This window comes from Anolis sagrei, chromosome 4 (assembly GCF_037176765.1).
Source record: "Anolis sagrei isolate rAnoSag1 chromosome 4, rAnoSag1.mat, whole genome shotgun sequence".
Taxonomy (NCBI): Eukaryota; Metazoa; Chordata; class Lepidosauria; order Squamata; family Dactyloidae; genus Anolis; species Anolis sagrei.
This window is the reverse complement of record NC_090024.1, coordinates 100,258,357-100,270,768: the sequence shown is the minus strand read 5'-3', so window position 1 is coordinate 100,270,768 and position 12,412 is coordinate 100,258,357. Positions and strand designations below refer to the sequence as shown.

At 40.5% G+C, this 12,412-nt stretch overlaps 1 protein-coding gene across 1 annotated transcript in view; it reads left to right on the top strand.

Annotated features, from left to right (window-relative positions):
• Positions 1-9,463, top strand: part of BASP1 (brain abundant membrane attached signal protein 1) — a 102,429-nt gene extending 92,966 nt beyond the window's left edge. Inside the window, exon 2 of the mRNA XM_060774680.2 lies at positions 7,706-9,463. Coding sequence (XP_060630663.2) covers positions 7,715-8,437 — 723 coding nt within the window. The 5' untranslated portion in view covers positions 7,706-7,714 and the 3' untranslated portion in view covers positions 8,438-9,463. The remainder of the gene's footprint in view (positions 1-7,705) is intronic.
• Positions 9,464-12,412: the final 2,949 nt, after the last annotated feature.

The window sequence follows — 12,412 nt, the reverse complement described above, 5'->3', positions numbered from 1 at the left end:
GCCATGAGTTCTCTTCCAGTCTACGATTGTATGATTCTATATGATTTGTTTTAAATTTTAAGAATAACCACAAAGGACAGAGTAATGCTTATTACGGAAACAACTTCAGGGAAAGGCTGTAACCCAGCTCCTCAGATGATCTCTTCCCCTTTCCCCAGCTGTGGGGTCATCTCATGATTTCCTGCACCCATTTCCTTCACCAGTCTTTCTGCTTCTTTTGTTCCTGTTCTGAGATACCTACAGTTACAGCAACAGTAGAAACATGGGATGTGTTGTTTAACAGAAACAGAGAGAGCAGAAGCCTTCTGATGAGAACTGCAGAATGGGTGAGGAGAGAGAGGCTTGCTAAGTGACGTGTTAACCTGATTCATCCTGAAAGGTTCTCATTCTTACTACTAATATTAGATGACTCCATACTTTTTTTAAAAAAAGTTGCCACTTACAATTAAAAAAAAAACCCGAAATCTGCATTGAATATTTTGACAACATTTGTCTGCAGTCAAAAAATAAGCAGCCAGTTGGCAAGTCAACACTTTTAACCATTTGGTTGGTAGAACTTCCAGTGGTCCTCTTGCCTGACCCCTTCCAGAATTACTGCCAACCGCAACAGACAGTACTGAAGTAGGTAGCTCAGTAAGGTGATTCAGTGGAAGGCAGCTTTTAATGTTTATTTACAGCTGCCCTTATGAATCCATGGGTTCTTCATGAATTCAACCGTCAGTAGCTTGAAAAGCAACCCTTGATTTTGCTATTTTGTATTAGGGATGCTACATTGATATGCCATTGTATATTATTAGACTTCAGCACCCACAGATTTTGATATGGATGGGAGGTCCTGGAACCAAATGCCATTGGATGCCAATATACCATGTACATGCAGCCCCCGGTGTTGCAGTGGGTTAAACCCTTGTGCCGGCAGGACAGGACTGAAGACCAACAAGTCGCAGGGGAGATCGCGGATGAGCTCCCTCTGTCAGCTCCAGCTCCCCATGCGGGGACATGAGAGAAGCCTTCCACAAGGATGGTAAAACATCAAACAATCCCCTGGGTAACGTCCTTGCAGATGGCCAATTCTCTCACACTAGAAGTGACATGCAGTTTCTCAAGTCACTCCTGACAATGATTTTAACTATTCCTCGCAATTAGCATGATTCATGATAGAGACATACATTACATTAGCCATGGGATGCTATCAAAATTAGAGTCTCCATGGTGTATGACCCCCCCTACAACAGCCACATATTCATCGCAGTTTCTGGACATAGTGCATGAAATGAAGCCACTTCTTTCTCTTTCTTAACAGCAGTAGAGCTGAGACATGCAACTCACAATGTAATGGCTCCAACCCATAGGGTTACTGATTCCAAATATCAAAATTCACCTTCTGTTGAATTTTCCTTCAGTGACTAAATTTCTAGCATTGCAGTCACTTAAAGCTTCAGTTGACATTAGAAATAAAGTTCAGACCTCCAAAGAAGATAGACAAAGAAAGTTACCAAAGGAATGGGAGTACAACATTATACAAGTTCTAGAACTGTGACACAGCTGGCTAGGAGTCAGCTGTATTAAGATCACTACTGACTGAGAGGTCATGAGTTTGAAGCCATCCCAGGGCGGAGAGAGCTTACGACTATTTGTTCTTTTTTTTTTTTTTACTTTAATAATTATTTTTTATTAATTATTTGACACAAACAATCTCATGTATAATCAGAAAATATACATTCAAAAATAATGAAACGTGTCTAGATCTGTATGCAGGTGGCAACTTGTACAAAATAAGTATAACATACTTTACCATTCATTCAAGTTTAAGACATTTCGACGGAAAATCCATGCAAACTATTCCTAACTAGAACTGTTTCCATCTAGATAACAGCAATAGTGCCATCAGCTACTTCTCCCCGCCCCCATATCATATGCAAAAAAAAATCCCAATGTATTTTTTTAGGAAATTCCTAAGAAATAAATCTTCATGATCAAGAGAGTTTCAGAGTATGTCCAAATATATCCTGATATCACATTAATTAAAAAAACATAAGAATGGGAGCAGGCAACAAAGTACTCTCTTGTGACTAGAACTTTCTGACTATTTTACATATACAGGCATGGACAACTGCAAAAACCCAATTTGCATAAATTGACAGATGTCCAAAATCATAATCAAATGTTTCATTAAAGCTTACAACCATTTGTGTAGCTTGCTGTCGACCTTTGCAGCCCGAAAGGCAGTTGCATCTGTCAAGTAGGAAATTTAGGTACCGCTTATGCGGGGAGGCTAATTTAACTAATTTACGATGCCATAAAATCTCCAGCATGCATGCAAAAAGAATGAGGAAGTACTCCATCAATGTCACAAATGGGCAGTGAAGCGGCAGCTCCTCTGGTGGCCAGAATACCCTCATGAAGCTGCAATATTAAATAGCCTCTGTGTGTCTGTCTATATATGTTGTGTTTCTGTGGCATTGAATGTTTGCCATGGATATGTACATTGTAATCTGCCCTGAGTCCCCTGCAGGGTGAGAAGGGAGTAATATAAATACTGTAAATAATAATAATAATAATAATAATAATAATAATAGGTATGATGAGTTTCCAGTTTCTCACTCTCTACAATGCTAGAGATTTAGATAGAAGGAAAATTGTACTTAGAGCAACAGAGTTGTTATTTGGGAAGGCTATGCTACCATCCCACCATCTTTTAACTACATCCCAATAGCATGCTGTGTTATTTTATCCCAACCCAATGCATGGTTATCTTTCATTCATACAGATGGAGCCCCCGGTGGCGCAGTGGGTTAAACCCCTGTGCTGGCAGGACTGAAGACCGACAGGTCACAGGTTCAAATCCAGAGAGAGGTGGATGAGCTCCCTCTATCAGCTCCAGCTCCTCATACGGGGACATGAGGGAAGCCTCCCACAAGGATGATAAAAACATCAAATCATCCGGGCATCCCCTGGGCAACGTCCTTGCAGATGGCCAATTCTCTCACACCAGAAGCAACTTGCAGTTTCTCAAGTCGCTCCTGACACGACAAAAAAAATAATCATACAGACATGACAAAGGGGATAGAATTTACTGGGACACCATTATAGGGATACGGTGCTAGGTTACATTGGCTGTGGCCCTGTGATGTGCCAAGATATCTTTTGCATGCCTATGTCTTTTTAAATGGGGGGGGGCACTCTTAACCTTCTTCTCCCCACCCCCTCCTGCCCCCATCATAATGAAAGGCGTTTGGCTGGTCATGTCAAAAGCAAAAAAAAAAACTTGGAAGAGTGGAAGAGGCACATCAAACAAAAGCATGCTTGTGTTATCCAAGCATTACCAAGCAAACAAATAGAGGCTTAATTGGGGATTATCTGGAAGCAACTATAGCTCTCACTATTGTTTAAAATCTTTGCTCCTGCTGATTTGCAAAACAGCTCTGAAGTGCAATGTGACTGGATGGGCATGAAAGCATTGATTTCTTTATATAATAAGTGCACCATGACCTACATGGGTGAGCTGTGAGAAATGGGGTGGCTGTAACGTTATTAGGCTCTGGGCTGTAGCGTTATAGTGCTCCTGACTAAAGTAAAATTGGTGTCCTTTAGGGCTTGTGAAGTGTTTATGTTGAGAGTCCTGCATGTGTAGTGGTTTGAGCATTGCATTAGATTCTGGAAATCAGGGTTCAAATCCCTACTCAGCTATGCCGCTAGGTCACGCTCTTTTAGCTTCGGAAGAAGGCAAGATTCTGAACAAATCTTGCCCAGGGAAGTATGTAATGGGGTTGTTTTAGGGCAGGGGTCCTCAAACTAAGGCCCGGGGGCCGAATACTGCCCTCCAAGATCATTTTCCCGGCCCTTACTCAAGATCAACTTAAGTCTGAAACAACTTGAAAGCACACAACAACAACAACAACAACAACAATCCTATCTCATCAACCAAAAGCAGGCTCACACTTCCCATTGAAATAGTAATAACTTTATATTTGTTAAAATTGTTCTTCATTTTAATTATTGTATTATTTTAAGTGTTTTTTGCACTACAAATAAGATATGTGCAGTGTGCATAGGAATTCATTCATATTTTTTTTAAAAAATTATAATCCGGGCCTCCAACAGTTTGAGGGACTGTGACCTGGCCCTCTGTTTAAAGAGTTTGAGGACCTCTGTTTTAGGGTCGCTGTAAGTTGGAAATGAAGGTAGATAACAATAGCACCCATACTGGTTCGGAAGAGTACACTTTTCAGTCATTCTCATGACATTTGTTATCCTCATTACCTTTCTTTGGAGTAGCTAAAGTGTGGGAAACTCTGTGTGGAATCTGGTTGGCTCAAACTGCAGCTTTTCCAAGGTCTCTAGAGAATAAGTGACCTGAAGTCATCTGGGTGGACAAACTGAGTGAGAGCCACATATTTTTGCCATATTGTTATGGGATACTGGGGGAGAATAGCTGTGTATGAACTTGCCCACACTCTAGTGCAGTGTTTCTCAACCTGGGGGTCAGGATCCTTGGGGGGGGGGGGGTGAGGGGGGTGTCAGAGGGGTCACCAAAGACCACCAGAAAGCACAATATATGGGAAGTTTGACCCAGTTCTATCATTGGTGGGGTTCAGAATGCTTTTTCATTGTAGGTGAACTATAAATTCCAGAAATTACAACTCTGAAATGTCAGGGTCTATTTTCCCAAAACTCCACCAGTGATCACATTTGGGCCTGTTGAGTATTCATGCCAAGTTTGGTCCAGATCCATCATTGTTTGAGTCTACAGTGCTCTCTGAATGTAAGAGAACTACAATTCCAAAACCCAAGGTCAATGCCCACCAAACCCTTCCAGTATTTTCTGTTAGTCATGGGGGTTCTGTGTGCTAAGTTTGGTTCATTTCCATCATTGGTGGAATTCAGAATGCTCTTTGATTGTACTTTAACTATAAATATCAGAAACTACAACTCCCAAGTGAAATAATCAATATTTTCCCCAACCCCACCAGTATTCAAATTTAGGTGTATTGGGTATTTGCACCAAATTTGGTCCAGTGAATGAAAATACATCCTGCATATCAGATATTTACATTAAAATTCATAGCAGTAGCAAAATTATAGTTATGAAGTAGCAATGAAAATAATGTTATAGTTGGGGGTCACCACAACATGAGGAACTGTATTAAGGGGTCACACAATTAGGAAGGTTGAGAGCCACTGCTTTATTGCTTACATACATAGATTATGGTTGTCCAGTCTTTATAGTTTCAGCCTGTGTCAGGTAATGTCTGAAGTAGGGAAACAAAAATGATCTGCCTGAAGTGAAATGTGTGACATGTGGAAATTTCTACTTAAGAAATGCCAGTTAAAAATTTTCAGGGACACTGTAACTAATACTCATTACATTTCTTGATGGTGAAGGAATTGCATATTGCTTTCCAAATGTCACTGTGTGCATTTGTACCTAGAGAATAATGAATAATTCCTCACACTACTGTTAGTAAATGAAGGGGAATGCTCATTCCCTCTTAACCAGAGCCGGGACTCCTGGACATTGTTGGAATACAACTGATAAAAGCTAAGGGCTCATGAGAATGGCAGCAGTAGTGTCTGGAGGTCTACAAGTTCCCAGTGTAGTAATTTGAAAGGTGATTAGGAGAACCACAGAAATAATATAATGCAATTTAATATACTATATATACATATAATATTTATAATATTATAATGGAATGCAATATAATACTACTACTAATAATATTATATTATAATGATATATTTATACTAGCCATCCCCTGCCACGCATTGCTGTGGCCCACATGGGGGTTCTGTGTGGGTGGTTTGGCCCAATTATATCGTTGGTGGGGTTCAGAATGCTCTGTGATTGTAGGTGAACTACAAATCCCAGCAACTACAACTCCCAAATGTCAAGATTCTATTTCCCCCAAACTCCACCAGTGTTCACATTTGGGCATATTGAGTATTTGTGTAAAGTTTGGTCCAGATCCATCATTGTTTGAGTCCACCATGCTCTCTGGATGTAGGTGAACTCCAACTCCAAAACCAAAGGACACTGCACACCAAACCTTTCCAGTATTTTCTGTTAGTCATGGGAGAACTGTGTGCCAAGTTTGGCCCAATTCTATCGTTGGTGGGGTTCAGAATGCTCTTTGATTGTAGGTGAACTATAAATCCCAGCAACTACAACTCCCAAATGACAAAATCAAATTTTTTTGAGTGAAGGACATACATTGGGTTGTTAGGTGTCTTGTGTCCAAATTTGGTGTCAATTCGTCCAGTGGTTTTTGAGTTCTGTTAATCCCACAAATGAACATTACATTTTTATTTATATAGATTACATGTAATATTACTAATAATATTACAATATAATGGTATAGTACAATATAGTAATATTTAATACTGATATGCTAATAATATAATATATTGTATGTATATATATCTTGTAAGCTGCTCTGAGTCCCCTTCGGGGGGAGAAGGGCGACATATAAATGTCGTAAATAAATAAATACATTTAGCAAGGGTAGGATCCTGACAGAGACTTAAGACCTCATCATGTGGAGATCCCAAATATGGGTGACAGTGGGGGGATTCATCGGGCAGCATGGCAAATCCATGGGAAAGCGGGGGAAAGCATAACCCTACATCTCTGACATCACCGCTTTCCCCATCACATTGGGGAAAGGATTGACACCTGGCATCCACATGTGCTGGCCCCATTATAAGCAATGAGAACACAGGAAGCTTTACATGTTCTCTGGGCTCCGTCTAGGACACTTCCAAGATGGAGCAAGGATGGAACCCTTGCTTGGAAATAGCTCTGTATCGTGTGAAGGACTCCAGCAGTCTCTGTCCTGGTTCCATCCTGGAAGCTTCCTAGGATGGAGCCAGAAGACAATGTGATCAGGTCATTAGGTAGACAGTAGGCTTGGGAAGTTTCGTTCGTTAATTTCGTAATTCGTTATTAATTCGTATTTAAATTAGCTTACGGTCCAATATTGAGCCATGCAGGACTACTGTGAGGAGTAATTAAAGATCGAAACAATTTTTCCAATTTATTTCGTATTGTTTCGTAAATGGTTCAAAATTGTTTCGAAATTGTTTCGTAATTGTTTCCATATGTCTGGTGCAAGTTTTATAGTTGTTGTTTGTTTTATCAGTGATAAAAAATAAATTATCACACCAACAGTCAACAACAGAGGGAGAAGAAAGCTTCAGAAGTTCCCCCTGTCCTATTTGGAGGGTTTTTTAGCATATTGCGCAATCGCGTCCACCATTAACGAATTGATTCGTAATTTTACGAAATTTCGTATATTTCGAACTTTTTAAAAGGAAAATTTCAGAATTCTTTAAAAAAGCAAAATGCAACCCCCCCCCCCTAAAAATGAAACGAGTTTAGAACCAATTTTTTCCGTGGTTACCCAAGCCTAGTAGACAGTGTAAGATACACTACGAAGAGGCAAGAAGTTCATTTCTATTCAAAAAAATCCTTCAAATCAAATGTCGAGTTTTGCCATTTTATATAAGAGACACCATTTTACTGCATTATTGTATATGATGGGAGTTGAGCATTGATGGATTTTGGTACCTCTAGGGATTATGAGACCAAACCATAGCAGATAGCACCTCCCCACTGTATATGAACCCTCTTGTGTATGTTTCTTTTCTTGGTTGATACAAAATGACAGTATTTTGAGGGTAACCCTCTCGCTTTTCTTGTTCCCAGGGCTCCAACATGGGAGGCAAACTGAGCAAGAAGAAGAAGGGCTACAGTGTGAATGATGAAAAGGCCAAAGACAAGGACAAGAAGGCTGAGGGGGCTGCTGCTGAGGAAGGGGAGGCTCAGAAAGAGAGTGAGCAGGTTACAGCGGAGACTACAGAAGTGAAGGAAAATAGCAAAGAGGAGAAGACTGAGCCAGATGCTCAGGTGGCTGCCAACAAGACAGAAGAGAAAGAAGAGGAGAAAGATAAAGCAGCGAGCCAGGAAGAGCCCAAGAAACCAGAAGCTGAGAAAACAGAGGCTGCGGTGGATGCCAAGGTGGAGCCTCCGAAGAGTGACCAGGCAGCCAAGGCAGAGGAGCCGAGCTCTGCTTCTGCTCCGGCTGGCGATGCGCCTAAACAGCCCTCTGAGCCTAGCAGCGATGCAAAAGCTTCCCAGCCTTCAGAAGCCATAGCTACTAGTAAAGTAGATGACAAGGGCAAAGAGAAAGGAGAAGTCAAAAAGACTGAGGCTCCTGCCATACCCACAGCCCAAGAAACTAAAAGTGACGTGGCCCCAGCTTCAGACTCAAAACCTAGCAGCAGTGAGGCTGCGCCTTCTTCCAAGGAGACTCCAGCAACCACAGAAGCCCCTAGTTCTACTGCTAAGGCCTCAGAGCCCGTGGCCCCGCCAGAGGAAGCAAAACCCTCTGAAGCTCCAGCAGCAAATTCTGATCAAACCATATCAATGAAAGATTAAATTGGACAGTCCATGGGGAAAACAAAAACAAACAAAAAAACAAAATTAACCACTTAAAACAACCTGTGTCTTCTTTTTTTTTTAATTCTCTTTTTTTCAGCTCTACTAACTTGTTTCAGATCTGAAATAACAATATGTATTGCCCAGGAAAAATTTTAAAAAAGGAAAGAAATTACAAAAAAAAAAGTAATTGGATCGTCCCATTAAGTGAGCGGGAGGGAGGGAAAGTGGGCGTGGGGTGGGATTGGGCTGTGGCTGTGGCGGGGAATCCAAATAGTATTTTTGTGGGGGAAATAGCTAATATACTTTCTGCCAACTTTGCAAAGTCCTGTATTTCAATCAAGAATTAAAATCAGATGACAACCTTGATGTCTGAAAGTGCATTACCTCCTTCTTTTCTTTTTTTGGTACCTGAACTGCTGTATAAATGCACTCCACCAGTCCTTTGATCTTTTTTCCTTTCTTCTTTTTCTCTAAAGGGGATTTTGGAATGACAACATAATTGATTCTGCCCTCTGGGCCAGTGCCACACCAATCAGATCTTTATGAAAGCAGTATTTCCTGTGGGTTTTTTTTTAATTTACAGCCTTTTATCATTTTGTATTTTTTATGCAGTGGATGAATGACAACTTTCAGACAAAACTCACCTAGCTGTCCACATTTTTTCTCAATGCCAATCCTCTGATACTTCTTCCTCTCCAAATATTTTTGGGAGTTAAAAAAATTTAAAAGCATTCTCATCCTACTTAGCCTTCCTAGATTTCTCATGACGAGTTTAATGCATGTCCGTGGTTGGGTGCACCTGTAGTTCTGTTTATTGGTCAGTGAAAATGAAAAAAAAAAGTCTGCGTTTTTTGCAGTTGCAGTTTCTCTTCCATTCTGTGTCACAGACACCAATACACCACTCATTGGGAAAGCAAACAAACAAACAACAGAAAAAAAGCAAAATGTAAAATGGATGCATTGAAATTATATGTAATTGTATAAATGGTGCAACAGTAATAAAAGTTAAATAATTTAAAAACATCTTAAGTGTTACTGGTTACAAATTTATTTAGGTGAACTCTTCTTGCATACATGTGGGAATTCTAGTAGTCAAGAAATAGCGTCCCTCCTTTTTAGAGATAGCAAAACTCTGCCAACGATATTATCCACTGGACGGATCCTGAGAACTTCTCAGGAGGAAAGTAGATGGATCTAGATTTTTCCAATTTTAGGTTTTTCCACTTTGATGTGTTAGTTAAACTGAGATGCCTGAAGAGTGAGGGAAAATCAAGATGGAGTCACAGGCCGGTCTGTGGCTCCATCTCAGGTCCCCAAAGATACCCAGTTCAGCTCCACTCTCACTTATGGCACTGACAGCAATTTACAGAACATGATGGACAATCTATTTGAGGACTTGCCTGAAAATCAGGAGAACCAAACAAGCTATTTTGCAAAAGACAGTCAACGTATGTGCAGAGAGAAAGAAATACTGCTGAAGTAAAGGAAGCAGACCACAGACCGGCCTGTGAATTCCACACAGTACATACACGGGCATAAGAATAAATGCACAGACATAGAAATACACACAGAATGTGCGAGCATTCTGGGAGTTGTAGTTCAAAAGAGCAATTTCCCAAGTTCTGGTTGATCTTAGTATCATTTTGGCAGTTGACTCCCACTGAAACAGCACTTCATGCCCTCCTCTTCTATCCCCCATCACCCTCATGTCTGTAACCTCTGTACTTTTTAAAAATATGCTCTGGAAGGTTCCCTTTCTAATGATCCAGATATCACAGGGATTGCTATGGGGAGGGACTGCTAAAGAGAGGAGGAATTGGCTCTCCTCCAGATTCTGATGAGAAAAGCTATTAGTAGAACAATCCTATTGGATCCTGGCTGTTAACTATAGTCAGCCCTCTACATTTTCAGGTTTTTTCAGTTAACCTGCTTTTACCGGAGACTCCAGAGTCCATTATTCTGAACTTCAAAAGCTTCTGCTATACTCTGCTATAGCTGACAAATTGCAGATTTGATTATTAGTTCTCCCTAGGAAACACTTTCATGGGAGTCCTGTACCCTAAATCCAGACAGCATGAAGGGTTGACTGTATTGTGGCAAGAACAAGCAGATACCAGTTGGAATGAAGGGCAAGGAGCACGATATAGTACCTGTATGAGTCTTTAGGCCCCTTGAACATTATGGCTTTCTTTGGAGAAGCGCTGGCTCCATCTCAGGTCACCAAAGATACCCAGTTTAGTTCCACTCTCACTTATGGCTCTGACAGCAATTTACAGAACGTGATGGAAATCTATTTGAGGACTTTCCTGAAGAAGCCTACTTTCCTGCTATTGACTTAGGTGACCCACTTCTTTGATTGTTGTGGGCAGTTCTTCTTATTGTGGTGTAAAGAATGGATACATCCAAACAGTTATCTTCAGGTCACAGGGTTGTTGTAGGTTTTTTCGGGCTATATGGCCATGTTCTGGAGGCATTCTCTCCTGACGTTTGCCTGCATCTATGGCAAGCATCCTCAGAGGTAGTGAGGATGCTTGCCATAGATGCACGCGAAACATCAGGAGAGAATGCCTCTAGAACATGGCCATATAGCCCGAAAAAACCTACAACAACCCAGTGATTCTGGCCATGAAAGCCTTCGACAGTATCTTCAGGTCACTTTCTGCAGTTCAATGCAGACACACTGCACATCTCTGGGGGGGAAAGCAAGTTAGTCGGGCTACCTCATTGACAATCTGACTCATGGTGTTCTGAATCACTACATTACTTTATCTATTTATTGAATTGATATCCCACCTTTCTTCCAAAATGGGATTCAAGGCAGCATAAAGTTGTGTGTGTGTGATTTTCTCGCTTGTATTTTGCTATGTCCTAAACTTTGAGAAATACCATTCACCGTGATGTGATTTTAGGAGATACAAATAATGTTCAGAGAGCATCAGGGACTGGTACATTGAAATAAACGGTGAGCTTTATAATCACATAACATTTTGATGAGGCTTATATATTGCTTTCATTAATCCATACTGGGAAAGCATTGCTCTTCCAAACGTTCCAGACTATAATCCCCACCATCCTTTATGATTGGGTAGAGCTTATGAGAGCTGTTAGCCAAAACTTCTGGACAGCCATGCTTTAACTCTTCTTTCATATTTTTATTTTTGAATATTTTTTTTTGCATTTTAATATAACAGTTCCAAAAACAATGTATTATCGAAGCCTTCCATGGCTAGAATCACTGGGTTGTTGTAGGTTCTTCGGGCCATATAGCACGAAAAATCTAGAACAACCTAGTTCTAAAAACAGATTTTGTGGAATAGAACATGACAAATATATTACATTAAATTATAGGATGAGTTAATACAACTGAGAAAAGCATGCTTCCGATAAAACTACGAATTCTTAGCAAAATAAGAAGGTTTTACAAAAGAGAAAACAAGCTGTATTCATAGCTTCCGGGCTACAACTGAAAAGACCCTGCCCTTAGCTGCTAATTTTGATTTCCACTAAGTTTACTCTCAAAACTGAGCCACATTGGCAGATGTTAATCTCCAAATGCTTATATAAGGAAGAGAACTAAAGCTCCAGATATGTGAGACTTTAAAGCTCAAAACCAGCACTTTCCACTCAACTTGCAAAAACAGTGCCTATGTTCCAGAACTGGGAAGATTTTCTCCAGCACACATCTAAACTAAACCACATTCTATACCACTTTAAGTTTCTGATTCATTTTCAAAGGCAATCTTACATTGCAATAGTCCAGCCTAAAGACTCAAAAAGCACAGTGATTAGGTGCCATTTAGGCAAGGTATCAGTGCATTTATAAAAAAACATTGTGGATCGCAGTTGTCCTGCAGAAACATGGAGTCCAACTCTATCTGCAAGCACGTTGCCTCCATAGGGCAACATTTGATTCCATATGAAACAATGAATTTCTCAGCTCGTCCAGTTCTTTAGTAACATTGCTTAGATTTC